At 48.4% G+C, this 26,667-nt stretch overlaps 1 protein-coding gene across 1 annotated transcript in view; it reads left to right on the plus strand.

Annotated features, from left to right (window-relative positions):
- LOC121278115 (dynein heavy chain 8, axonemal-like) overlaps positions 1-26,667 on the plus strand; it is a 1,831,678-nt gene that overhangs the window by 548,566 nt on the left and 1,256,445 nt on the right. The window contains exon 23 of the mRNA XM_041188200.1: positions 26,488-26,507. Within this exon, the coding sequence (XP_041044134.1) occupies positions 26,488-26,507 (20 nt within the window). The remainder of the gene's footprint in view (positions 1-26,487; positions 26,508-26,667) is intronic.

The raw sequence follows: 26,667 nt of genomic DNA on the forward strand, positions 1-26,667 counted from the left end.
ATGTGGGCCGCACTGGCTGAAAGGGTGATGGAGGTACAAACCCTCCTAAGATGCAATAAGTCTTTGGATGTGCAGCAGCGATGCCACGGCATGTTAGGCCATGGGGATAGTGGTCACAAATGGGATAAGGCGACTTTGGAAGGTGATAGAGACGCGCATCCTCAAGGGGGCGAGGAACCTTTGTGTATGACCCACACGTCTGACTGTATCAGTCTGTGAATGAGCAGTGTTGCTGCATTAGTGATTGCAGCAATCATCAGTGCTTTGGATGGTGAGGAGACAGAATGGATGGGACTGTGGGCCTCAAATATCTGGCTGCTGCATCCCAGCCTCGCCGACACCTGCCGACCTGGCCGCCTGCCTCCTCGCCAGCTCCATGGCCTGCTCCTCATAAGTGGCGAGATGCTTCAGCACAGCGTGCCCACCACCAGTCCACTGACACTCCCGGATATTGCTCTCAGTTTTTGCCTGCAGAACAGAGAAGAGGATTTATTGGGGCTGATCGCTCATGTACTCTGCACACGCATGCCGCACCCCAACCACATCTGAGGCCTCCTGCGGCTCTTGTCCACACTACTGGTGATCAGTCCCCAGAAGATAGTATGGCCAGCAGATGGCTCTTGGCCATGACATCTTGAGGCTCCCCTTCCACCATCTCATCACCATCAATAAGACATGTGTTGGAGTTCTGAGTATGCGTCTAGCTGCCTCCCCTGCAGGTTGCCCCCAGACTACTCAAATGCGACAAACACCAACATATGCTGCGGGGAGAACCCATCTTCTCCTCAGCCACTAAGGCTGATGTAAGCATGGTCAGTACCTGTTTGCCCACCCAGCGTGTGCCAAATGCCCAATGCAGTAACGACACTAAGACGTGGGTGGAGTGGGGGTGGTGGGGGTGGCAGATCTCAAAGGCTAAGGCTACCTGCTGGGTAAAATGGCCAAGGCTGACATGGTACTCACCCTTCCAGAGCGCAACAAATCCTTGAAGTGCTTGTGGTACTGTGTTCCTGTAGCTGCATAGCATCTTGAGAGCTAACAGCCTCCGCCACCTCCTGCCACACCTGCCTGATCTCGTGGGGGCCCTCCTCCTCCCATCCTCTGAAAGCAAGACCTCCCACTGGTTGGACACCTCTTCCAGGAGGACATCAAGGCAGTCATGTGAGAACCGAGGGGCACAGTGGCCCCCCGCTGGCCTACCCTGCAGCCTGCCCCCCTCCTCCTCCTCTGCCCTCATCTCTTGTGGTGCCCGGTTGCTGGCCATGGTCAACAGCCTAAAGGAGGGATGACCTAAATTCTGGCTCTTCTTTATACAGGCTGCCGGTTTCCCATTGGAACCAGTGGTCTGAACATGACTGCCGCCGATTTAATTTTCCCGCTGAACATGGGAGTCTGAAACGCGCTACGCAGGCCTTAATTGTCCCGCCCGCACAAAATGGCGGCGCAGCCATTTCGGCAGCGGGGATCAGCTCCCCGCCTGCTGCCGAGTCGGTCGGGCCCGCTCGCCCAACAAACGCAAAAATCAGCCCATAGTCTCAGACTGGCTCCTCTCTCCCTCAAACTGAATATAAAATTCAGTCATCCTATGATCACTGCTACCTAGGGGGCATCTTCACTATGAGATCATTAATTACCTTTGCCATACCTTTCTGACAAACTCCAATTATTTTATCGTTTATACTCCACCCTAAAATGTGGTTACTGTTAGGGGGCTTGTACACAATTCCCACAAGTGACTTCTTGCCTTTACCATTTCTCATCTCTACCAAAAACGTTTCCACATCCTGGTTTTCTGAACTCAGGTCATCCCTCTCTAATGTGCTAATACCATCATTAACTAATAGAGACACTCCTCCATCTTTTCCTCGCTTACTGTTCCTCCTAACTATCCTGTACACTTCAATATTTAGGTCCCAATCCATGTCCTCCTGCAGCTATATCTTCGTAATGGCTATCAAATTTTAATAATTAATTTCTATATGCGCTCACCATTCATCTGTTTTGTTTCCAATGCTATGTGCATTCAGATACAGAGCTTTTAGTTTTATCCTTTTATTCTTCTTATAACCTCTAGTTTCATCTGTTGATTTACTGTTAGAATTATACTTTATATCCCTTCCTGTCACGGCCTGACAATCCTGGCAATGGTGGATTGGGGAACCTTACTAAAAGGGTTGATGGTGGATAGGCAATGGCTAATACTTAAGGAATGTATGAATGAATTACAACAATTATTCATTCCTGTCTGGCACAAAAATAAAACGGAAAAGGTGGCTAAACCTTGGCTTACAAAAGAAATTAGAGATAGCATTGGATCCAAAGAGGAGACATATAAAATTGCCAGAAAAAGCAGCAATCTGAGGTTTGGGAGCAGCTCAGAATTCAGCAAAAGTAGACAAAAAGATTGATCAAGAAGGGGAAAGCAGAGTATGAGAGCAAACTTGCAGGGAACATAAAAACTGATTTTGTATAAATATGTGAAGAGAAAAAGATTAGCAAAGACAAATGTAGGTCCCTTACAGTCAGAAACAGGTGAAATTATAATGGGGAATCAAGAAATAGCAGAAGAATTGAACACATATTTTGGTTCTGCCTTCACAAAAGAGGACACAAATAATTTCCCAGAAATGTTAAGGAACCAAGGGTCTAGTGAGAGGGAGGAATTGAAGAAGATCAGTATTAGGAAAAAATGGTGCTGGAGAAATTAATGGGGTTAAAGGCTGTAAAATCCCCAGGGCCTGATAATCTATATCCCAGAGTACTAAAGGAAGTGGCCCTGGAAATATTGGATGCATTGTTGGTCACCTCCCAAAATTCTATATACTCTGGAGCAGGTCCTACAGATTGGAGGGTGGCAAATAAAACCCACTATTTCAAAAAGGCGGGAGAGAAAAAAATAGAGAATTACAGAGCAGTTAGGCTAACATCAGTAGTTAGGAAAATGCTAGGGCCTATTGTAAAAGACATGGGGCAGAATTTTCTGTCAGGCGGGTGGGCTGACTGGGCACGGACCCGATCGCTGCCTGCGATCGGGTCTGCGCCTGCCGTTTTACTTGGGCGGGCCAATTAAGGCCCATCCAGCGTGAATCGCAGCTCCTGTGGACAGCAGGAGTGGGCGGGTGGTGGCGGGACTACAATGTCTGCCAGGTCCAATGGTGACCCAGTGGCCTGTTTAAAAAAGCTGCTGCAACCTTTCAAAGGCTGTCAAACATGGCTACTGGAAGGGGTCCCCCGAGCGCTGCTGGTGAGCAAGCCAGGCAGGAGGGTTCTGCTGGGGGGCACTGTGCCCCTTGTTTCTCTGATGATTGTCTTGCTGACCTCCTCGAGGAGGTGGCAGGATGGCGGGAGGTCCTCAGGATGGGAGGAGGAGGTCCCTCCACATGACCAGACGTGCCTGGGAGGAGCTCGTAGAGGTCGTGAGCTCCCACGATGTGGTATGACACACGTGGATCCAGTGCCGCAAGTGCTTCAATGACCTCTTGCGCTCGGGAAGGGTGAATGCCGTGTTAGCATTGGTCACTTAACCCATCAGGTAGGCTTTCCCCTCTGGTGGCCACACACCCACACACCACCCCGACCCCCAACTTTGAGTGTAGTGACTGCATTGAATCATTGACAGCACGTGTCCTACGCTGGGTGGGCCAGCAGATATTGCCCATGCCTAGGTCATTCTGAGAGGGTGGTTATGAAATGGGTTCTGCACCTGCAGCATGTGATACACTGAGACCCATATTACTGTTTTGGGGGCAACCTGGGGGATCTGCACCTAGGTGCATTGCTGGAACTCCAGAACATGTCAAAGTCAGGGTGATGAGGTGCTGGGAGGGGAGCTTCAAGGTGGCGTGGCACCGATCAATCTGCTGACCTCTGCGCTCCATGTGCTTGCACCTCCTTGCTATGGAAGGTTAGACCGTGCGGTGCCACATATGATGTAGGCAGCATTTGGCGAAGGGTGGGGGTGGGGAGCGGGGGGGTGCGGTGGGGGACAGGCCTGGCATCTTTGTGTGAGTGTTCGGCAGCAATGAAGTGAGGAGGCACTGGAGCCCTGAAATGTCCCACTCTGGTTGGGGTGGGCTGGCTGCGAAGAGAATCCAGATGCAAGTAGCACTAATCACTGCTCTTCCCTCCTTTCCAGGAGAAGAATGCATATAATGCCGCTGAGCGGGTGAGGTGGAGGGCTGGCCCAGGTGGCGATGCTTACCCGGTTCAAGCAGGAGGCCCCAGATCAGGAGAAGCGCCATGTGCCCAGGTCCACCGGTGTAAGTGAGGCTGAGGTGCCACGGGCAAGTATGTTTGCCCAACACTGAGGTCATCATTGTTTTCCCAACAGCCATGGCAATGCTGAATGTTTAGTGATTGAAGTTTGCAACATGGCTTGACTATTGCTTATGGAAGGATGTGCGCATAATGATCCGGGGGACAGGGATGCACATTGACATTTTCTCCACGTCAACTAATCAAATGTCCTTGTTCTTCCTTTCAGCATCAGTGCAGCAGGGCCGGGAGGAGGAGCAGCAGGAGGCCCCGCTCACACCTGAGGGCCCTGAAGTCTCGGACTCACCAACATCACACCATCTCTGCCAGGCAGGCATCAGCGCAAATACTAGCACCTTGATGGGAATTAAATCATCGGCTAGTGTCCACAGCGGTGAGGGCACTTCACAGTCACTGGAGGATCTGGCGGAGACAGAATGCCCATGGCACTAGCAGTTGGAGGGGACCAGGCACGTGCTCAGTCAGTGGCTGATGATGTGCCTCTGGAGTCGTCCGCGAGGCAGCAAACGCAGGAAAAGCGGCAGGGTGTGCGGCAGCATCTGGTGGAGATACATGAGGCTATGCTTGGCTTGGTGTCTGTGGTGGAAGAGTCTCTATGGACCATCGCCGATGCAATGAGCCTCATGGCCAAGAGCCATTCCTCCTCCATGGAGAGAGTGGCGACTGTCGTGGAGAGGCTCCTCCAGGACAGCAATCAAGGCTTCCTGCAGATGCACTCAGACCGGCAAGCCCTCACATCGGCATTGACCTCAGCTGGTCATTGCCAGTATGGGAGATGGTCTGCGCACCAGGTTTCCCAGCTCAGTGCCCATCCATCCACGGTGAGCAGGGAGGTCTGAAGCGACCTCATGTCGGCACAGCAGATCCTGTCATCTCTGCGGTTTCCTTTCAGAGCGCCCTGGATGAGGACATCAGCTCATCTGCCCCTCTGCCAGTGACTGTTGCGTCCGATGAGTCTGCGATGACTGGGGAGGTGCCAGCTGTGGAACTGGCAGCTCCCCCTCGGGCAGGGCCAGCACAGGTTCCATGGGCCAGAGGACGGCCGCCAAGGTCATCGAGGCCAACAGGACAGCAGAGTGAGCAGGCTGTCTCAGATGCCAGCCCCAGCAAGGCTACAGCACCAAGGCGTAGCAGCCGAAAGCGTAAAGGCACCTTAGGCACACCACGGGTTTATCACTGGTGCTTTTGTGTTGGCCTGCAATGAGGTCTTTATGAGTTGGTGTGATGTTTAACACTTTGTCATTTTGTTTTCTTAAGTTCCTTTTGTTGTAACATTAAGTTCAGACATGTCACCATGGCTGAGTGTGCCTCTTTTCTTCTGCAGGTTGGATGGTTACCAATAATGTTATGAGTGATTTGTGTGACATTCAGCTTTATTGACAAGGCCCCTAGTTAACGTTCCTATCCAGGCAGATTTAGCACTCAGGAATCGAGTATGGAGCCTGCAGCCCAGGCGTGCGCTGGAGGTCCATATGTGGTGTGCTAGCTGAATGTTCGTCAGATTAAAGCCTCCCGGGTGTCCCTGCCTTCCTGGAGTATGCCCAGATCAGTGTCTGCCCCCTCAGCATTTCCCTGTGCGTGCTCATCCTTGGACTCACTGCTGGACTCATCGTGCAGCCACTGCGTCAACATATTCTTTGTCCACAGCGTCGCCCCTTTCCAGCGCAAGATTGTGGAGAGCAAGGCATGCATCCACGATCAGCGACACACGATCTGGGAAGTACTGGAGTGCGCCCCCTGAATGGTCCAGGCATCAGAAGTGCATTTTGAGAAGACCGATGGCTCTCTCCACCACAGCCACTGTGGAGGTGTGGCTGCTATTGTACCACTGCTCAGATTCTGTCCTTGGATGATGGAGAGGCGTGATGAGCCACCCAGCAGCCATTCATCCAGCCGGGCTGGGCATTGAAAAGCCCCGGCACCTGGGAGTGTCTGAGGATGTAGGCGTTGAGAAAGCTGCCTGGGTACCTTTCACTGACTTGTAGAATCAGCATCCTGTGATCACACACTATCTGCACGTTCATGGAGTGGAAGCCCTTCCTGTTGACAAAGGCACTGGACTCACTTGCTGGCACCTTGATGACCACATTTATGCAGTCTATTGCACCCTGGATGTGGGGGAAGCCAGCAATCGCCACGAAGCCTCTGGCTCGCTGTGCCGGCTTGCCTGGTCCTAATGGTAGTGGATGAAGGATGAAAGACACCTGAACAGAGCATCTGTAACCTGCTTAATACAAGCGTGGACAGCTGATTGGGAGACACCACTAAGATCACCTACCAACCCCTGGAAAGAGCCAGAGGCATAAATGTTGAGGGCAGCTGTGACCTTTAGAGCCACTGGCATGGGCTGTCCACTCACACAGTAAGCGGAAATCTCAGACCCAATTATCTGACAGATATAGTTGACTGTCTTCCTTGAGAGATGGAGCCTCCTTCAGCACTGCACCTCAGACATATTAAGGTAACTGCTTCGCTGCCTATATACCCTGGCAGCAGGATAGTGGCGTCTTCTGCGGCACCTTCTGCCTTGGACTACCTCTTGGCCCTGCACCCCTTGTGCCTGCGCCTCTCTCCCCAAAGACGGCTCCCCTGGAGGCTGAATGTGCACTCCTGGCCTTCTCCCCTTTCTAACCCTCCCTCCTCAGAGGAGGGCCTCCAGTGGAGAGTTCAACTCCCATTCCCAGGCTAAGGGAAGGCTTCCTGAAACCTGCAGGCCCCAAAACAATTCTTCACTGCAGAGCGTTGTGAGTCCAGTCCAAGCAGCTGGTATGTGTTTTGAAGTATTTCAGCTCACACAGTTACTTTCCAAATTAAATATTTGACAGCGACCCCATTGAGCCCTCTTATCCCGCCCATGGATGAGTTTTATACAAATGTCTCCTACCTGCCTGCCCATTGTGCCCGTGCGACAACCTGAAGATTGCACGGGCCCTGAAAAATTGTTGTTAATTGGTGCCTCAAGGGCCTTAAGTGACCCGTTAATTAATGGCAGGCGAGCATCAGAGATCATCGTACACCGCCAACCGAAATATCACGATGACATGTGGGGACGTCAGGACGCTCGCTCAACATCACTGCGCATCATTTTACGCATTGCCGTGCAGGTTGCGTCCCTGCACGGCCTTGGGAAAATTCTGCCCATGGTAACAGAACACTTGGAAAGCATTAAAAGGATTAGACAAAATCAGCATTGGTTTATGAAAGGGAAATCATACTTAACTAATCTACTGGAGTTTTTTGATGGTGTAACTAGAACCATAGAACAATAGAAAAGTTACGGCACAGAAGGAGGCCATTCAGCCCATCTTGTCCATGCCAGCCTGAAGACACCCAGGTGCCTTTTCTAATCCCACCTTCCTGCACCTGGCCCATAGCCCTGCAGTTTACAGCACTTAAGGTGCAGATCCAGGTACTTTTAAAAAGATTTTAAATTTTCTGCCTCTACGACCAATTTGGGCAGCGAATTCCAGACACCCACTACCCTTTGCGTAAAAAAAGTTCATCCTCATGTGCCCCCTACACCTTTTGCCACTTATCTTGAATCTATGTCTCCTGGTTCTAGAATTCTCCATCAAGGAAAAAAATTTTATCCTGTCAACTCTATCTATTCCACTCATAATTTTGTACACCTCAATCAAGTCACCTCTCAGCCTTCTTTGTTCCAAGGAAAATACCCTCAACCTATCCAATCTCTCTTCATAGCTACACTTTTCTAACCCTGGCAACATCCTTGTAAACCTCCTCTGACCGCCCAAGGGCTATTATGTCCTCCCTGTAATGTGGTGACCGCCCACTCCACCAACCCATCTATATCATTTTGGAGATTATGGCTATCCTCTACACTATCCACTACTTGGCCAATCTTTGTGTCATCTGCAAATTTCCCAATTGTTCCCCCCATGTTCACATCCAAATTGTTAATATGTAACACAAACAGCAAGGGTCCCAAACCGAGCCCTGTGGAACACCACTTGAGACAACTTTCCATTCGCAAGGGCATCCATCAACCATTACCCTTTGTTTCCTGTTACAAAGCCAACCTTTTATCCAATTTGCCACATTGCCCTGAATCCCATGGGCTTTTACTTTCCTGACCAATCTGCCATGTGGGACCTTGTCAAATGCCTTGCTAAAATCCATGTACACAGCATCCACTGCACTACCTTCATCAACCCATCTTGTCACTTCCTCAAAGAATTGAATCAAATTTGTGAGGCAAGACCTTCCTTTAACAAATCCATGCTGACCATCCCTGACTAGTCCATGCCTTTCCACATGACAGTTATTCCTATCTCTCAGAATTGATTCTACTAATTTGCTCACCACCGATGTAAGACTAACTAGCCTATAATTGTTTGGCATTTCCTCTGGTCCCTTTTGAAACAATGGAACTACGTTTGCATTTCTCCAGTCCTCCGGTACCTCCCCTGTATCTAGTGAAGATTGGAAAATCATCATCAGAGCATCTGCTGTCTCCTCCCTGACTTCCTTCAGCAGCCTCGGAAACAATCCACCTGGCCCTGGTGACTTATCAACTTTCAAGGATTTCAACCCTTCAAATACTTCCTCTCTCTTTATGACTATCCCATCCAATATCTCACGGTGTTCCTCCTGAACTACTATATCTACATCCTCCCTTTCCTTTGTAAATATGGAGACAAAATATTCATTCAAAATCTTTCCCACAGCCTCTGCATCTACACACAAGTTTCCATCTTCATCTCTGATAGGTCCCACTTTTTCCTTAACTAACCTTTTAGCATTAACATATTGGTAAAACATCTTTGGGTTATCTTTAACTTTACTTGCTAATCTTTTTTCATGCCCTCTCTTTGATTTCCTTATTTCCTTTTTTACTTCGTCCCTGCACTTCCTAAGTTAGTCTAGGCTATCTGCAGTGCTTAGTTCTTTGTGCCTATAGTACGCTTTCTTTTTCTGTTTGATCTTCCCCTGTATTCCTCTAGACAACCAGGGAGGTCTAGATTTGGCAGTACCACTCTTATTTTAGTAGGGGACATGTCTACTTTGTACAATTAGGATCTCGCTTTTTAGTGCTTCCCACTGGTTTTCCACTGTTTTATCCTCCAGCAGTGCTATCCAGTCCACCTCAGCCAAGTCCCTTCTCATTTCTTCAATAATTTGCCTTCCCCCAGTTCAAGACTTTTACTCCTGCCTTATATCTGTCCTCTTCCTTGGTAATGCTAAGTCAACTGAATTGTGATCACTGTCCCCGATATGGTCGCCAAGTGTCACTTCACCCACTTGCCCTTCTTCGTTCCCCAAGACTAGGTCTAGAATTGCATCTCCTCTCGTTGGGTTTGTCACCAATTGGTTGAAAAAATTTTCCTGGACACACTGCATGAATTTTTCTCCCTCAGTGCCCCTTATATTGTTTGAATCCCAGTTGATATTAGGATAGTTGAAGCCTCCTACTATTATTGCCCTCTTGTTCTTACAAGCAGAAATTTTGCCTACATATTTGTTCTTCTATCTCCCTTTTACTATTTGGGGCTCTGTAGTATACTCCCAGTAGTGTGACTGCACCTTTTTTTATTTCTAAGCACAATCCATAAAGCCTTGTTTGTTGACCCATTTAGTATATCATCCCTTCTCACAACTGGAATTGATTCTTTAGCCATTAGTGCTACCCCACTTCCTTTTTTATCTCCTACTCTATTGTGTCTGAAGACTCTATAACCAGGAGTATTAAGCTGCCAGTTTTGTCCCTCCTTTAGCCAGGTCTCCGTTATAGCAATGACATCCTGCTGCCATGTGTCTACCTGTGCCCTTAACTCATCTACCTTGTTTGTAATACTACTTGCATTGAAGTATAAACAGTTTAACCCCGTCAATTTCTCTTGCTGGGCACTTTTAAACCTTTGCTTCTCCTGTAACTCCATGTCTATCACAACATTCCTAGCTAATGTTCTACCTCCATTTTTCTGATCTGACCTATTTGATCCTACTCCTGGGATCCCAACCCCTGCCACACTAATTTAAATACTCCCCAACAGAACTAGCAAAAGCCCCAGCAAGGACACTGGTCCCAGCTCTGCCTGGGTGCAGTCCGTCCAGTTTGTACAGGTCCCACCTTCCCCAGAACTGGTCCCAGTGCCTCAAGAATCTGAATCCCTCCTGGCTACACCATCTCTCCAGCCACATGTTCATTTGGTCTATCCTCTTATTCCTGCTCTCGTTAGCACATGGAACTGGGAGTAATCCTGAGATGACTACATTTGAGGTCCTGCATTTTAATTTATCTCCTAACTCCCTGTACTGAGCTTGCAGGTTTACCTGTGCTGTTGGTACCAACGTGTATCACGACCACTGGCTGCTTACCTTCCCTCCCCAGAATGTCCTGCAGCCGCTCCGTGACATCCCAGACCCTAGCACCAGGGAGGCAACATACCATCTTTGATTCACGTTTGCGGTCACAGAAGCGTCTGTTTGTGCCCCTAACTATTGAATCCCCTATCACTAAAGCCCTGCCACTTGTTTTCCTCCTGCCCCTCTAAGCAGCAGAGCCATCCTCGGTGCCGTGAACTTGGCTGTTGCTGCTTTCCCCTGAGAGGCCATCCCCCGCAACAGTATCCAAAGCAGCATATCTGTTAGAGAGGGGGATGATCACAGGGGACTCCTGCACTACCTTCTTGAGTCTTTTACTGTTCCTGATGGTCACCCATTTCCTTTCTGCCTGTGTAATCTTCACCTGCGGAGTGACCACCTCGCTAAACGTGCTATCCATGACTTTCTCAGCATCGTGGATGCTCCACAATGAGTCCACCCGCAGCTCCAGCTCCAGCTCCGAAATCCGGTTAGCTAGAAGCTGCATTTGGACACACCTTCCGCACACATGGTCAACAGGGATGCTGGAAGCATCCCTCATTTCCCACATCCTGCAGGTGGAGCATATCACAGGTCTGAAATCTCCTGCCATGATGTCCCTCTCGATTTAGCTAGTTACTCCCTTAAAAAAAATATGCTAGTAGAATAGTTAAGGGAGAACCAGTGGATGCGGTATATTTAGATTTCAAGAAGGCCTTTGATAAGGTCCCACGTAAGAGGCTCTTGGGCAAAATTAAAGCACATGGGATTGGGGTTAATTTACTGGCATATATTGAGAATTGGTTGACAGACTGCAAACAGAGAGTGGGAATAAATGGGCCTTTTTCCGGGGGGCAGGCGGTGACTAGTGGTGTACCGCAGTGATCAATGCTGGGCCCCAGCTATTCACGATATATATAAATGACTTGGATGAGGGAACCAAATGCAATTTTTCTAAGTTTGCTGATGACACAAAACTGGGCGGGATTATGAGTTGGGAGGAAGATGCAAGGAAGCTTCAGGGTGATTTATACAAGTGTGTGTGGGCAAACACATGGCAGATGCAGTATATTGTGGATAAATATGAAGTTATACGCTTTGGTGTGCAAAACAGAAAGGCAGAGTATTATTTAGATGGTGATATATTGGGAGATGTGGATGTACAAAGGACCTGGGTGTCCTTGTACACCTGTAAATGAAAGTAAACAGGAGGGTGCAGCAAGCAATTAGGAAGCCAAGTTGTGTATTGGCCTTCATTGAAAAGGGATTTAGGTTCAGAAGTAAGGATGTCTTACTGCAGTTATATAGGGCCTTGGTATGACCACACCTGGAGTATTGTGGGAGTGCAGCGAAAATTCACTAGGTTGATACCGGAAATGGTAGGACTGTCATATGAGGAGGGATTGGATCGACTGGGCGTGTATTCCCTAGAGTTTAGAAGAATGAGAGGGGATCTGATTGAAATGTATAAAATTCTAACAGGGCTAGAAAAACTAGATGCAGGGAAGATGTTTCCCCTGGTTGGGGAGTCTGGAACCAGGAGCGACAGTCTCAGGATATGGGGCAGGCCATTTAGGATTGAGATGAGGAAAAATTTCTTCACTCAGAGGGTGGTCAACCTGTGTAATTCTCTACCACAGAAGGCTGTGGAGGCTGGGTCACTGAATATATTCAAGAAGGAAATTAATATATTTTGGACATTAGGGGCATCAAGGGGTATGGAGAGAAAGTGGGAAAATGGCGTTGAGATAGAAGATCAGCCATGGTCATATTGAATGGCGGAGCGGGCTCGAAGGGCTGAATGGCCTGCTCCGGCTCCTAGTTTCTATGTTTCCCAAATTTTATCCCTTGCCCTCACTATTTAGTTTAAAGCCATCTCTACTTTCCTAGTTATGTGGCTCACAAGAACACTGGTCCCAGCACGGTTTGGGTATAGACAGTCCCAACGGCACAGGTCCCACTTTGCCCAGTACTGATGCCAGTGCCCCACAAACCGGAACCCACTTCTCCCACACCAGTCTTTGAGGCACACATTCATTTCCCTAATCTGATTTTTCCTATGCCAATTTCCACGTGGCTCAAGTAATAATCCAGAGATTATGACCTTTGAGGTTCTGCTTCTTAATTTGGCGCCTAGGTCCTCATACTGACTATGCAGAACCTTCTTCTTTGGATTGCCTATGTCATTGGTACCTACATGGACCATAACAACTGGGTCCTCCCCCTCCCACTGCAAATTCCTCTCCAGCCCAGAGCCCATGTCCCACACCCTGGCACCGGGCAAGTAACACAGCCATCTGGACTCATGCTCTTTGTTGCAGAGAACAGTGTCAATCCCTCTGGCTATACTATCCCCTATTACCACTAAATTCCTTTTTGCTCCCCCGACTTCAATGGCTTCATGTACCACGGTGCCATGGCCATTTAGCTCATCTACTGTGCAGTCCCCACTCTCATCCAAACAAGCTGACAGAACCTCAAACCTGTTGGACAATTGCAGAGGCTCACACTCCTGCGCTCCTGCCCGCTGAGCCCCCTTAACTATCTCACTCGCAGTCACAATCTCCTGACCAAATCAGAAGACCCTGTCCTAAGAGGTGTGACTGCCTCCTGGTACAAAGAATGCAGGTTACTTTCCCCCACCCTGATGCATCACAGTATCTGTAGTTCAGCCTCCAGCTTGGAATGTTTGAGCTAAAGCTGCTCAAACTTCAAACACTTACTGCAAACCTGTTTGCCCTGGATCAAACTAGCATCCAGGAGGTACCATATTTTACAGCTATGACACGTCACCTGTCCTGACATCCTTAATATGTTCTAATTAACAGTTTAATTATTTTATTCAGTTATATATTTTATTTTTGCTTTTATATATTTTATTAACCTTACCATGAGTTGCTAGGCTATTTTGAACCTTAGAAATAAAATAAACCTTAAGATAAAAGCAAAATACAGTGGGTGCTGGAAATCTGAAATAAGAACAGAAAATGCTGGAAAAAATCAGCAGGTCTGACAGCATCCGTCAGAAGAAGGGTCATAGAGACCCAAAACATTAACTCTGTTTCTCTCTCCACAGATGCTGTCAGGTCTGTTGAGTTTTTCCTGCATTTTCTGTTTTTATTATAGAATAAACCTTAGTCACTTACCAAATACTCACCAAATAACTAGCTTCTTCTCCTGTGGCAGAGTATGACCATTTCCTGAAGGTTAGAAAGCAAAAGAGCATCTCTTTCCTTTCCTTCCCTAACTCCCTTAATTACCCAACTCCCTTAATTACCCAACTCCCAGCACTCAATTCTTAGTCGCACTTCTGGCAGTGAACCTTACCTAAAGCACCTCTTTCCCCCTATGCACCGACTCCCCATTTTGAACCAAATTCCTAAATATATTCACTCAGTCTCTGTCTCACTTAGGCTGAAGTCTCCACTCACTGATGCATCACTCTGCATCAAACATGGGACAGGCGGGGAGGCAGTTCCCAAGTCCACCTGAGGCAGAATGAGAACTGAACCCACCCTCTTGGGTTATTCTGAACCATAGGCTAGCATCTAGTCAACTGATCCTACTGGCCCCTATCCTGTGAAAAATTATATATAAATGTACATTTTTGTTGTCACTGCTAAGGTACAGATTAGCCATGATATAATAGAATGTTAAAACAAATTCAAGCAGCTAAATAGCTTACTCCTAATCCTAGCATCACATCTCACTGAGCAGAAGGTGCCACACTAGTTTCTCTAGTTTCTTTGTTATCTCACCACTTTCTCTCCAAGCTCATATTGCCTGTGAGATCCATCTCCTGTTCCTTCAACTCAATTCCAAACTGCTGATCATCTAACTTGCCTTCCTAGGCCGCATACTTGATATTGTTAACAGTTCCCTCTCCTATACTATCCCCATCTCCTTAAAATCTGCTCTCAACAACCCCCTTCTCCAAAAACCTATTCTCCATCCCCTGTCCATGCAAACTACTGACCCTGTGCAATTTCATTTTACTCTTCCAGGTTCTTGATCATGCTTTTGTCAATCAAACCCAAGTCCACCTTTCTTAGAACTGAATATTTGAACTCCTTCATCAGGTTTCTGTCACTGCAACACTACTGAGATGGCCCTTAACAAAATCACAAATGATATCTTATGTGTCCGTGGTAAACTATCCTCCCACATCATTCGCAATCAACCTGCAGCCTATGACATGGTTGACAACACAATCTTCTTCCAACATCTCTTCATTATCATATTACTATTAAAAATAATCATAGAATAGTTGTAGCACAGACCAAAGCCATTTGGCCTATCATGTCCATGCTGACCTTGCTAAAGCCACTTGTGGTGTCTTTGATGAACGGACCACTGGAGACTCAGGTACAGATTACAATCATTTATTCGAGCAATTGCAAGGAGGGCACCATCTCAATGCAGCTTGAGACAGTACTCTGCTAAACTACAAATGTTCATCATATTTATACATTATTGGTCACGTACAAGAACAGTTCCCAGATTTCGATCTTGTCAACATATAGGTTTACATTAAACAGGCAAGTCTCTGGTACAAAGGTACATGCATCATTTGGCCCCACCTTCACCCAGGCAAAGACCTGCCTTCCTATCTAAGCTGGGACCATCTGTTCTTCCCCTATCTGTTGAAGAGCGCACTTAATCTATGTTATTGCCATTCCCTGACTCCAGTCTAACACTTCTATCATATTTACATTCTTCTTCATCCAATGTGGCCTTGCTGATGCTCGCAAGCCCTGAGAATGTGCAAGGTTCAGTATTCTCTCTGTTCCCTCTGTCCCAGCCTGAACTTTAAATGTTAACTAATTAGCAATTATGGTTTTGCATGTTGGGATATTTTAAGTCAAGTCCCTTGACCGTTTCTGTATTCCTTTATTTCCCCCTAACACACTCAACTAATCCCACTAACTCACCTTTTTGCCATAGCCCTGCTTTTTTTGTTCAGGTAGTTATCTAATACTGTTTTGAAAGCTACGATTCAATTTGCCTCCATCACACTCTCAGGCAGTGCATTCCAGATCCTAAGATCGGAACCATGGGGAGGATTTTCCCCTCATCGGGACTAGGAGCGGCCGTACAATGATCCTTCGCCCGCGATCGGGCCCCGACTGTGATTTCAGGCTGGCTGACCAATTCACGGCCAGCCAGCATGAATCGCGCGCTGCAACGTTCAGTGCTGGTGGGGTGTGGGGAGGAGGAGGGCAAACGCAGAAGTTTGCGCATGCTCATGTGTGCGCTCACAGAAAGCTTCCTGAAGGCACAGAGCTCCCTCAGGGAGCTGATATTTAAAACATTAAAAATAAAGATTTAAAAAATAAAGTAAACATGTCCCCACATATGACTCTGTCACATGAGCAGGGACATGTTATAAATGAGATTTAAACATTTTTATTTTATTTTTAATTAACATCGGAAACCTCACCCTGCCTGTGGATGAAGTTTCCTCAAAAATCCAAAGGCCGCTTGGCCTTTTCGCCTGCCCGCCAATTGTAAAGTTGGACGGGCAGGGAAAAATTCAAGTAACTTAATGGATTAGTAGACTTAACAGCCCTCTTAATTTCAGCAGGCACGCTACCGACTCCTGTGAGTGCCCGCCAACCGAAATATCGTGCAAGTGCGCGATGACGTGGGAATGGACATTCAACGTCATCGCGTGCTATTTCGTGCTCGTGCGTGTCAGGCATGCACCCACACACCGAGGCGAAAATTCAGCCCCATGGCAAGTTGCTGCAATGCATCTTGTAGATAGTAAACATTGCTGCCAATGTCCACCAATAATGGAGGAAGTGAATGTTTAAGATGGTGGATGGGGTCCCAATCAAACAGGTTACTTTGTTCTGGATATCGTGCTTCTTGAATCTTTTGGAACTGCACTCACCCAGGTAAATGGGGAGTATTCCATCACACTCCTGATTTGTGGTTTGTAGGTGGTGGGCAGGCTTTAGGTAGTCAGCAGGTGAGTTACTGCCTTGGAATTCCAAGGCCACAATTTTCTGTCCCCATTGGCTTCAGGCATCATGTCGGGCATGAGTGAAGAATATAGCGAGAAGGCCAAAAATCAGTTTCATGCTGTCGTGAAACTAGTTTGTGATTGTCAGATCCATTCATCAATGGCAGGCTGTGTTTCCCACTGCCGCACGTCGGGAACGTCATTTTAATACATCTGCATTTAATTATAAGCCCTGCTTGCCCGAATCATCCACACACACCAAATTTACTGCCTGTGTTGGCGGGAAAACATGTCGGCCCAGGACAGGTCTTGACAAGTGTGTTGTGCAGAAGTCGGGACTTACCGATAGGGCCTTGCTCATTTCGCGGACATCCGAGGAGCCTAAGACGCAGGAGCCCGAAAGCTACTGGACCCTGGATGAACACATGCATTAGATGCTGGGTGGATTTTCATGGATATGGCTGCGCCACGAACAGCTCATGGAAGGTGGGAGGTCTCCATTGATGCCTGGTATCTGTTTCGGGACATCATGGTCTTGGCAGTGGACTGCTACGGACGATTGTCGGACGGGGTGGGTGGGGCTGGAGAGGAAAGTCCAGCTGCAAGTGGGAGAGGAAGATGTACCCGGGGGGGATGGGGGGCTGGCACAGGAAGCTTGAGGGTTGACTGGGAGAGGATGGTGTGCAAGGGGGAATGAGGTTGGAGGAGGATGGGAGTATGCAGGACGAGGATGAAATGGGGAGAATGCAGCAACTGGGAACGTAGGTGTAAGGCGGAGAGGAAGTTGTAAAAGAAGGAGTTTGAAGGGGGGAATGAGTTCAGAGGGGGCTGGAGCTTGGAGAGGGAGAAAGAGTTCAGGGGGAGGAGGCAATTTGAAGGGGCAAAGGAGTCCAGGGGAGGAAAAAGTCCAGGAGGAGGAGGGAGTCCAGAGGGGGAAAGGAGTCCAGGGGGAGCATGGGGTCTGGGTGGGAGGAGGGAGTAAGGGTGGAGGAAGGAGTAAAGTGGGACAATGTCCAGATGAACGTGCAAAGGAAGGGTCTGTGGAGTTGATGACTGCCTCCTGGGGAGAGAACTGAGTGTGGGCATGGTAGCTGGGAATGGTGAGTATGAGAGGGGCAGAAGGATCTGGAAGGGTGGGAGGGCTAGAGTGCGATGGTAGTGGTAGGAAGGATGGCAAGGGTGGTTTTAGGGGATTCAGAGACAAACACAGACTCTGGGGATGGGAAGGAGGAGGTCGGGGATGTCAATGTGGATGGGGTTGGGATTCTCAGGAAGGTAGGGAGCATACACATTCATCTGGACATCCTGGAAAGAAAAGGGTTTTGGTTGGTAGGTGACGGTGTCGAGGTGGAAGGTGACGCCAGGGGAGTCAACAGTAATGGTGGAAATGATACGAGTGACTGGGGGAAGGGAAAGGATGAGGGAGCTGAAAATAAACCTTAATACAACCATACTTCTGAAATTGAAAGTGAGAGGAGCCTCGTGTTAGTTGGGCACAGATGCTGCATGGGAGTGGGTGGGCAGAGATGTAGATCTGCTCGTTTGGACAAGTAAAGAGAATGCCAGCTGGCAGATTTGAAAATGGTTGGGACAGTGAAATGAGTTTGAAAGAGGAAGGCTCCATATCCATGGGAGAACGCTTGCGCAAGACTCCAAAAGACGCTGCCATACACACACACATTCTTCCCTCCAGAATCACTTGTGGTCCAGCTGTGTGCATCTGAACTACAATTGGTGGGGGGGTGGGGGGGGGTGGGGGGGGGGGGGGGGGGGGGGGGGGGGTGGGGGGGGGATTGCAAGGGGAGGATGTGCAAAGCCTGTAAATGAAGCTGAAAGACACCATTACACCTTACTCAGTGAAAGTGACGATATTTTCAGATTATAAAGTGACAAAATGTGTTCACCCATGTAACCACTTGTGATCAGAAATTCTTAACTTTTATAGGCCTACCACTTCTTCCAGGTACTGCCTTGACATCTGCAGGAGGGGCGGAGACAACCTGTGCAATGGTTGGCCCTGTTGCCTCTGATGACTTTGGCATAGGCCCTCTGTAGAGCCGAGGCCTTGAGCAACCCGGCTTGCTTTGGCTGTCCTCCTGAGGTCCAGCTGCCTCCCTCTGCGGTGATAGAGGATGAGGGTGAGGGGGTCACAGGCAAAGGAGGCTCAGAGGGAGAGGACAGCCTCTGAGATTCCCAAGTGAATGACCCAGAGGATCCAGCTGCCATTCCTCCTCCCTTTGGTTGCTCCAGGGCCCTGTCCTGACTCCTTGAGGAGTAAGAGCATTGGGAGGGACATCAGGGTGCCCCCTTTCCCTCTTGTGTTGCCACTGGAGGGTAAGTGCTGTGATGGGTCTTCCAGGCTGCTTATTTCCAACTCTTCAATGGAGAACGAATCCTCTTGGCTAGAGGTGAGGACGTAGATGGAACTGAGGGACTGGTTGGCTGAATGTGTCTGGCGCTTGGCTGAGCTCCCTGTGAACCAAAGTAGAGATAATTAGTGCATGGCAGGAGAGTCAAATGCAGGAGAGAGAGTACTCACAGTTGCGTTGAGAGAGGGATGATGTGGTGCAGGATCCTCACGTGGGTGTTTGCCTCTGACCTCACCGTCGCTGCAGGCACGGTCCATGTCCTCACCAGTCAGCGCGATGGCATGCTCAAAGTGAGTGAGGGGCCTACTGATCAGACCACCCCAGTCTGGAACATCACCCTGCAGCTGTGAGACAGCTGCTCCTGCATGAAAGCAGATGGAGAGAGCATGAGCAGGACACAAGGCACTGCATGCAATGTTTGTTTGGTGAGCGGAGCCATGGACGGGATGAGAACGCGAGCTCCAGAGGATATGAGCCTGATGAAGATGTGAGAGTGTGTGTGAGAGTTGGTAGTGTTGTCCCTTGAGGTGTGAGATAATTATTAATGAGGCAGGACATGCTAGGAATGGGACGATACAGCGTGAAAAGCCGCCATTGCGGCTGGCAGTAAAACATACTTTTTCCTGCCCACTACTGCACTTATTGCAAATCTGGGACGATTCCACCCCTTGTTTCTGACCTGCTCTTGTCCCCTCAATACTTGTGTAGCTGCCCCAGTTAAGTTCCTGGCTAAAGAAAATCCCCAGGATATTGTTTGGGATTCAGCTATGGTAATCTTATTGAATGTCAAGGGAAATCTTTGATTCTCACTTTTTGGAGATGGTCATTGCCTTGCACTTGAGTTGCTGCATGCCATTTAATATAATATAATTTAGTTTATGTTCCTTTCACTCGTTTATTCTAGAAAATATACCGTTTCACACTTCCCTGCATTAAATTTCATTTGTGATGTAATAGCCTGTTTCATCAGTCTGTCTTTGTCCTCCTGAAGTCTGTTGCAATCTCCCTTGTTTGTTACATTTCTGATTTTTCGATCATCTGTAAACTTTGAAATTATGTCCTATGTATTCACATTCATGTCATCAATATATATTGCTCAACAGGAATAGTAGTCCTTATACCGACCTCAGGGGAACATCACTGTATACTTCTCTGCAGTCTGAAAAATGATCATTCATCACTACTCTGTTTTCTGTCCCTTAGCAAAATTTGTATCACAGAATCACAGTGCAGAAAAGGCCCTTTGGCCCATCGAGTCTGCATCGACATGTGAGAAACACCTGACCGACCTACCTAATCCCTTTTACCAGCACTTGGCCCATAGCCTTGAATGTTATGACGTGTCAAGTGCTCATCGAGGTACTTTTTAAAGGATGTGAGGCAACCTGCCTCCACCACTCTCCCAGGCAGTATCCATGTTACCACTCTTCTTTTAAATCCATGGCCTTTAATTTTGCTAACAAGTCTACATTGTATCTATACTGTATTTTGTCATGAGAAAAATCCAGCTTTCTGATTTTATTTTACAACGGTCTTAAATTAACCAAAGATGTTTTTTTTAATGTGGAGACATGGATACCACTTTGATATTGTACAACAATCTTGTTAGTTGCAACTTGCTGTTTCATACTTTCTGTCCTGTATCCTTGAATATAGAGCGTAGACGAGTTCTATTTACAGAAGACCCTCAAGAAGAAAATGTATCTTCCATGACCCACAAAAATGGTAAAGAAGATGGTCAACAAGCCAAAAGAAATGAAGAGCTTGAAAAGGTAGGAAAGACTTTCATAATGGACTGAATGGTTTACAAAAGAAACAGAAGAATTGTAAGAAATAAATAAAAACAGAAAATGCTAGAAAAGCTCAGCAGGTCTGACAACATCTGTGGAGAGAAAAACAGAGTTAACGTTTCAAGTCTGAAAAGAAGAGCCAAATGACAAGAAATGTTAACTCTGTTTCTCTCTCCACAGATGTTGCCAGACCTGCTGAGTTTTTCCAGCATTTTCTGTTGCTTTTATAGATTTCCAGCATCTGCAGTATTTTGCTTTTATAACAAGAATGGTAAGGTTACTCTACTCTATGTTCAATGAATCTTAAGGGGGTGACTTTCCATGGAGGTATGCTCAACATGTCATATTGACAGTGATGAGATGGTGCAAGGGGAGCCTCAAGGTGTGATGGCCAAGTGCCATCTGCTGGCATTGGCGCAACACCTAGTTGCGCCTCCTGGCCACGGGCGCAAAGACCCGTGTGCTATTCAAAGTGATGGATGCCGAATGTGTCCAAGGTGGCCATTGGGGGAGGGGGTTGGGAGCAGCCGTACTATCTTCTGTGGACTGATCACCAGTAGTGTGGACAAGAGCTGCTGGAGGCCTCGGATGGGCGTTGTGGTTGGGGTGCGGCGTGTGCGTGCAGAGTACATGAGCGATCAGCCCCAATAAATCCTCTTCTCTGTTCTGCAAGCAAAAAGTGATCACAATCAGCGGGATCACCCGAGGACTGGAGGTGGGCACGCCCTGCTCATGACATTTGAGGAGCAGGCCATGGAGCTGGGGAGGAGGCAGGTGGCCAGGGCGGCAGGTGTTGGCGAAGCTGGGGTGCAGTGGCCAGGTATTTGAGGGCCACAGTCCCATCCACTCTGTCTCCTCACCATCCAAAGCACTGATGATTGCTAAAATCATCAGTCAGACGTGTGGGTCATACACAAAGATTCCTTGACCTCTTGAGGATGCACGTCTCTAGCACCTTCCAAAGTCGCCTTATCCCATTTGTGACCACTATCGCCATGGCCTAACATTGCCATGGCATCGCTGCTGCACAGCCAAAGACTTATTGCATCTTAGGGGGTTTGCGACCTCCACCATCCTTTCAGCCAGTGTGTCCCACATTACCCTGTCCAAAAGGTCCTCAGCACTCAGCTTAAATAAATGCCACCGCATTACTCACCCCTGCGCCAAGGGGAAATGTTGCCTTCTGCCCACCCAGTCTATGTCCCTCATGACGGTATGAAGGTCAATAATGTGACCTGTCAATCTGCTGTGATCCACGGCAAATGTCGCAAGTGTTTGCGATTTTTCCTCAGCACCTCAACTATCCAGGCCAGCATGCATCGAGGTCAGGTACCTCTCCCCACTCGAATGGTACATAACATGCCATGTGGCTTTCCTGAGGCCATCTGACCAGCCTGTCTGTATGCGCGTCTAATGTTTGGGCCTCCACTTGACTCTTTTCCACCCCACCAATGTTCATCTCCTTAGGGTCTTGAAGGGTGAGCGACTTATGAGGCTGGGGGGGGAAAGGGATGAAAGGTGTTCCTAACTGTACGCTAACTGATGCACTGTCCTTTTTGTTGTTAATTTCAGCGTCACCACCACATGGCCATGCCCGTAGACACCGCAGCCCCCCCTCCACACCTGACGCCCAAGATGTGCAACTTGCGGCACATCATTTCAGCCAGCTAGACACCAGCGCAGACACAAAAACCTCGGTGGAGCATTTACCGTTGGCTAGTGTCCCAGGTCACAGTGGAGAGAGCACTTCACAATTGCTGGAGGAGATGGTAGGGACAGAGAGTGCCGATGGCGCCAGCAGGCGGAGGGCTGCAGGGAACGAGGCACATGCTGAGTCCGGCACTGATGATGTGCCTCTGGAGTTATCACCAATGCAGCAGCTACAGGACAAGTGGCAGGAATCGCGTTTGCATCTGGCAGGGTTGCCTGAGGGTATGCTTCAGTTGGTCTCTGCAATGGAGGAGACCAGGCAGAATGCATATGAAGGCATGAATCTCAGGGCAGAGCTTCAGGCTTCCTCCACTGAGAGATTGGCAACTCTGATGGAGAGGGGGTTTGATCGCATGGAAAATCTTCTGATTCGGTTAGGCTCTGACTTGCAAGCCCTTACAGCGGTACTGGCCACGGGTGGTCATTCCCACTGTGGGAGATGTTGTGGGCACCAAGCGTTAACGCTCGGTGCCCATGCATCTGTGGTGAGCAGGGAAGTCCAATGGAACCTCACGGCGCAGCAGCTGCCAGTCATCGCTGCGAGCTCCTGTCAGGGCACTCCGGATGAGGGCAACAGCTCCTCTACCCTTCTGCCAGTCAACGTTCATTCCATTGCGGCTGCAACAACTGGGGAGGTGCCAGTTCTGGAACTGGCCACTCCGTCCCAGGCAGGGCCATCACAGGCTCCATGGGCCAGAGGACGCACGCCAAGGCCATCGATGCCAACAGGACAGTAGAGTCAGCAGGCTGTCTCACAAGCCACTCCGACCGATGGGATGGCACCTAGACGTAGCACTCGCAAACAAAAGCATAAGGCATGTTAGGCACTCAACGGGTATGTCACTGGTGATTTTGTGTTGACCTTAGAATAGGGAAGAAAATACTTATGTTTGCAATGGAGAAGTCTCTGTTATATTTTGGACATAATAAAGTCCACTTTTCTTACCATGGCTGAGGGTGTTTCCTTTGTGCTGCATTTTTCTTTATCACAGACATATCATGAGCGTTTGAGTGGACATTGATGTTTCTGTACTAAGCCCTTGGTTGCAGCTGATAAGGTGAAAGATGTAGCACCTAAGTGCCACTTGTGGAAGCGCCAGGCAATGCTGTTCCTGCTGATCCATGTGTTGAAGCTAGCTGAAAGTTCATTGGATTAAATTGTCCCTGGTGTCCCTGCCTCCTTGGGGTAATAGCGGGTCAGTGTGCTGCCCCTCATCATCGCCCTGTACTTCCTCATCCTCTGAGCCACTGCTGGATTCATCATGTGCAGCCTCATCCACTGCGTTGTCTTCATCATCAACTGCATCCCCCCTTTCCAGCACAAGACTGTGCAGAGCGCAGCATGCTACTACTATCAAAGATATACGATCTGGGGGGTACTGGAGTGCGCCCCCTGAGCAGTTCAGGCAACGGAAGCGCATCTTGAGAAGACCAATGGCTCTCTCCACCACAGCCCTTGTGATGCTGTGGCTCCTATTGTACCGCTGCTCAGCTTCTGTTCTTGGATGGCGGAGTGGCGTCATGAGCCACCTTCTCAGGGATTCGCCCTTGTCATACACCAGCCAACCACGCAGCTGAGCCGGAGCACTGAAGAGCCCAGGCACCTGGGAGTGTCCGAGGATGTAGGCATCGTGGGAGCTGCCTGGGTACCTTGCACAGACTTGCTGAATCAGCATCCTGTGATCACACACTATCTGCATGTTCATGGAGTGGAAGCCCTTCCCGTTGATGAAGGCACCGGGCTTACCTGCTGGCGCCTTGATGGCAACATGTGTGTAATCTATTGCACCCTGGACGCGGGGGAAGTCAGCAATGGCCGCGAAGCCTCTGGCTCGCCGTGCCTGACTTGCCTGGTTGCAGCAGAATTGGATGATGGTCAATACCCGTCTGAACAGAGTGTCTGTAACCTGCTTGACACAAGTGTGGACAGCTGATTGGGAGATACCACGACGATCACCCACCTGGAAAGAGCCAGAGGCTTAGAAATGGAGGGCAACTGTGAGCTTCAGAGCCGCTGGCATGGGGTGTCCACCTACACAGTTAGGAGATATCTCAGGGCCAATCATCTGACAGATATAGTTGACTGTCTCCCTTGAGAGTCGGAGCCTCCTTTGGCACGGCACCTCGGTCATATTGAGGTAGCTGATTTGCCGCCTGTATACCCTGTCAGCAGGATAGTGGTGTCTTCTGCAGCCCCTTGGACAACTTCTTGGCCCTGTGCCCCTTATGCCTGCACGTGGCCTTCCAAAAGTGGCTCCCCTGGAGGCTGATTGTCCAGTCCTCGACTCCTCCTTATCTTATCCCTCCCTTCCTCCCCAGGGGAGCTCCCTCCAGTGGAGATTTCAGAACCTATACCCCCAGGCTAAATGGAGGCTTCCAAAAAGCTGCAGGCCTGAGAAAGATTACTGTCTGCAGACTGGTTTCACAGTACACAAAAAGCTCTTGGAAATCGATATGAACTGCTAACAATCAAACATGCAACTTTAAAACACTTTTTGCAATTAAAACTTCATGGAAAACATGAACAACCCCTCTGAGTCCACATATCCCACCAGTGCATGATATTCATTAAAAATTCTCCTACCCGCCTGCCCGTTGGGCCCATGCACCGACCCGAAGTTCGCACAGGCCCCTCAAAATCCTGGACAATTGGCAAGTTACGGGCCTTAACAAGGCCTTTAATTAATGGCGGGTGAGCGTCCCGCTGCTGTACATGCCCGCCGACTGAAATATTGCGATGTCGTGTCCTGACGTTGGGACGCTCGCGCAACATCAGCACGTGACATTTTAAGCGCTGACATGTGGGCTCCGCCACCTGCACGTCAGCTAGAAAACTCTGCCCATAAAATTTATGGTTCAGAAGGAAGCTATCTGGCCCATTGTTCTAGTCCAAATTCACCTTGCTATACTAATTTGGGCATATGGAAGGGCCAAATCCAACACAGAATTGGTTACCATGGAGGAAGACATTTTTAAGATTCAGAATTGCTTCTGGATTGGACAATCAATCTGAGGCTGAACTCATATTCAGTTACGGACAATATTAGCAAAGCAAGGCATTAATGAAACGTCAAACAAATTGAAGAAGTCTTAAAAGCCTTTGATAATTACTTTAATTTATGATGTAACAAGATATTAGAAAGATTTAAATTTAACAAAGAGAAACCAAGTGAACTAGTAGATGCCTTTATACAACAACTTGTATTGACTGGCTGAAAGTTGCAATTATGGTGATCTGACATACTGCAATCCGAAGAAGACTTAACTTTGGAGAAGGTGATACCACTGGTGAGAAACAGAGGTCTGTGAACAAGATAGAGCTATACTCAGAGAAGAAGGCAATTGTGGCTCAGAAAACCCCCAGAGAGGGTGCAACTTATTACAAAAAATAATGTCAAAGACACTCCAGGGAGAAAGGCACATAATGGAACTTAAAGTTCAAGCATCCATTAAACCTTGCCAGTACTGTGACACCAAAAAGCTCCACAGTCGTGAACAGTGTCCTGCAAGAACTGGAGAATACTTCCATTATAAAATGTTTGGAAATGATGGAAAAGTTGCAGAGCTAAAACCTCTAGATACACAGAGGATAATAAAAGAATCTTTGCACACAAGGCCACTAATGAAATTGAGGAATCTCAACAACAAGTGAAACAACACATGAGATCAAGGACCCCAGATTCTGGAACGTGGGTTTGTGTCAGTGAACATAGCACTAATTTCAAATTCGAAATAGGAGCAAGTGTAACAGTCTTGTCCGACAAGGAAATATGGCTGGCAGACCATTGGCTGAGGACAACTGAAGCCCAGTTATATGGTTCAGGAGAAGTCAAACTACAACTGGGAACACTGGACCAAAACTTCCTTGGAAGGGCAATCAGCGTCGGATTGCCACTCCTGCCCAATTGCAAACCTGGATTATCTTCCATGCCTGTTTCGTTCAACTTTCTGACTCAGGCCAGGTGAGATCCAGGTAGTGTAACTGTCCTCAAGGCTCAGCATTGCAGTCCAGCAAAGTTGGATTAAAGACTTTGTGACCCCTTGTTTACAGCAGCAGTTGCCATAAACCAGGTAAGTTAAAGGTCCCAGTGAAATTGACAGGCCAGGGAGAAGGTAAGTGCCTAAGGTAGATGGATAGGATTTGGAGGGCAGGGGGGATCGGAGATTGGGGGGTGGGATCAGAAGTCATGAGGTTTGGAGTTTGGGGGTCTCGGACCTCAGGGGGAGGCTT

This window comes from Carcharodon carcharias, chromosome 5 (genome assembly GCF_017639515.1).
Source record: "Carcharodon carcharias isolate sCarCar2 chromosome 5, sCarCar2.pri, whole genome shotgun sequence".
Classification (NCBI taxonomy): domain Eukaryota; kingdom Metazoa; phylum Chordata; class Chondrichthyes; order Lamniformes; family Lamnidae; genus Carcharodon; species Carcharodon carcharias.